A 1,194-nucleotide genomic window follows, 5' to 3' on the forward strand; every position below is an offset into this window, starting at 1 on the left:
GTACATTCCGAGAATTCAGGTGTATGCAGGTAAACAAATACTGACGTAATAATTAGATATTTGAATTAGCAATACTGACAGCTCGGAATACGAACTGTCAGTATGAAAATGAAACTACCACCCTAGTGGACGTAGCTCAGGCGGGTGCTCACCACCTATGCATGATGGAAAATTAGTTCCACTATGTGGGTTAAAAATACTAAAAATGACTATTATAAAGTTTTCATTAGAATAGGGTTTTGTTCTGAATTTTCAATTTTCGGCCCCACACCCAGGCCAAAACCAGCCTACACCCGGCATTTTACTGTACTTCGAAACTATTAATTTGAGGTTATTTTTAGTACTGACATCACTTGCAGACTAACGTCCCCGTGATGATCGCGAAATGAGGACACTCAATGACGTCATTACTTGATGTGTAGCAAAAATGGCTGCATTTATTTCTGTCCCCTTGAAAAATAGTCAAGAAGTTAATGTTGTTCCACCGCTGAAGAAATTTATTCAGCGTACCTATAATAAAGATGGCCAAGAAGAAGATTATGCTCAGGCTATGAATGATTTGAACACTCAAAGGAATAATGCTGTTTGTAGGAAACTTGATAAGCATGAAAATTCGATCGACACCCTTCAGCGGTAAGTGATGTTGACGGGCTTGGTCGAATCGCGCGCCGGCTTTGCGGCACGGAAGCTAGGCCTAGCCTATGCTTCAAGTTTATGGCCTAGCCAAGTCCAGGCCTATGCCTAGGTACACCTTTCTTAGATCTTATTTGGTTGTTTCACAGTTGGATCTTGTAATATTTTATTAATTCTAATGCATATGATTGAGTCTGCCTCAATGTTTCTGCGCGGAGAATAAATTCCCTGCACAGGTCGTCTCGTACTTTACAGTCAGAGAGCCAGGATCCGGACCAACGTGTTTGATTTCCAATTTACCAGTATTCAAAGAAAAGTTTTTGATTTATTTTTTACTACAGATATTATGATCAACTTGTTTTAATGGAATCAAAGTTACCTGTATCAGAGGACATGGTATGTATTTTTATGTCAGTATAACAAACTAAATAAATAGTCAAATTAATTGTAATTGCATACATTTTAGCTTGAGTATCAAGGTTAAAGCCCCATTCCTGGCAAAATTTCACTAAAAATTGACTTTTTTTAGAAAATATGCATTTGCATTACTCCAATTATTAT

General features: G+C 37.7%; 1 protein-coding gene across 1 annotated transcript; it reads left to right on the forward strand.

Annotated features, from left to right (window-relative positions):
* Positions 1-158: 158 nt before the first annotated feature.
* On the forward strand, positions 159-1,068 carry LOC117100052 (programmed cell death 6-interacting protein-like). Its single transcript, XM_033239600.1, has 2 exons — positions 159-633; positions 975-1,068. Exons 1-2 carry the CDS (start codon positions 428-430, stop codon positions 1,051-1,053), a joined length of 285 nt encoding a protein of 94 aa, XP_033095491.1. The 5' UTR covers positions 159-427; the 3' UTR covers positions 1,054-1,068.
* Positions 1,069-1,194: the final 126 nt, after the last annotated feature.

This window comes from Anneissia japonica, unplaced genomic scaffold (genome assembly GCF_011630105.1).
Source record: "Anneissia japonica isolate Jap-2015-1 unplaced genomic scaffold, ASM1163010v1 scaffold123604_len1194_cov155, whole genome shotgun sequence".
In the NCBI taxonomy this organism is placed as follows: Eukaryota; Metazoa; Echinodermata; class Crinoidea; order Comatulida; family Comatulidae; genus Anneissia; species Anneissia japonica.

Excerpts from the sequence above, each read along its gene's own strand:
- LOC117100052 (XM_033239600.1), top strand. The coding sequence starts at position 428 with ATGGCTGCATTTATTTCTGTCCCCTTGAAAAATAGTCAAGAAGTTAAT. Across the intron at positions 634-974 it reads TCGATCGACACCCTTCAGCG|ATATTATGATCAACTTGTTT; the intron begins GTAAGTGATGTT and ends TTTTTACTACAG.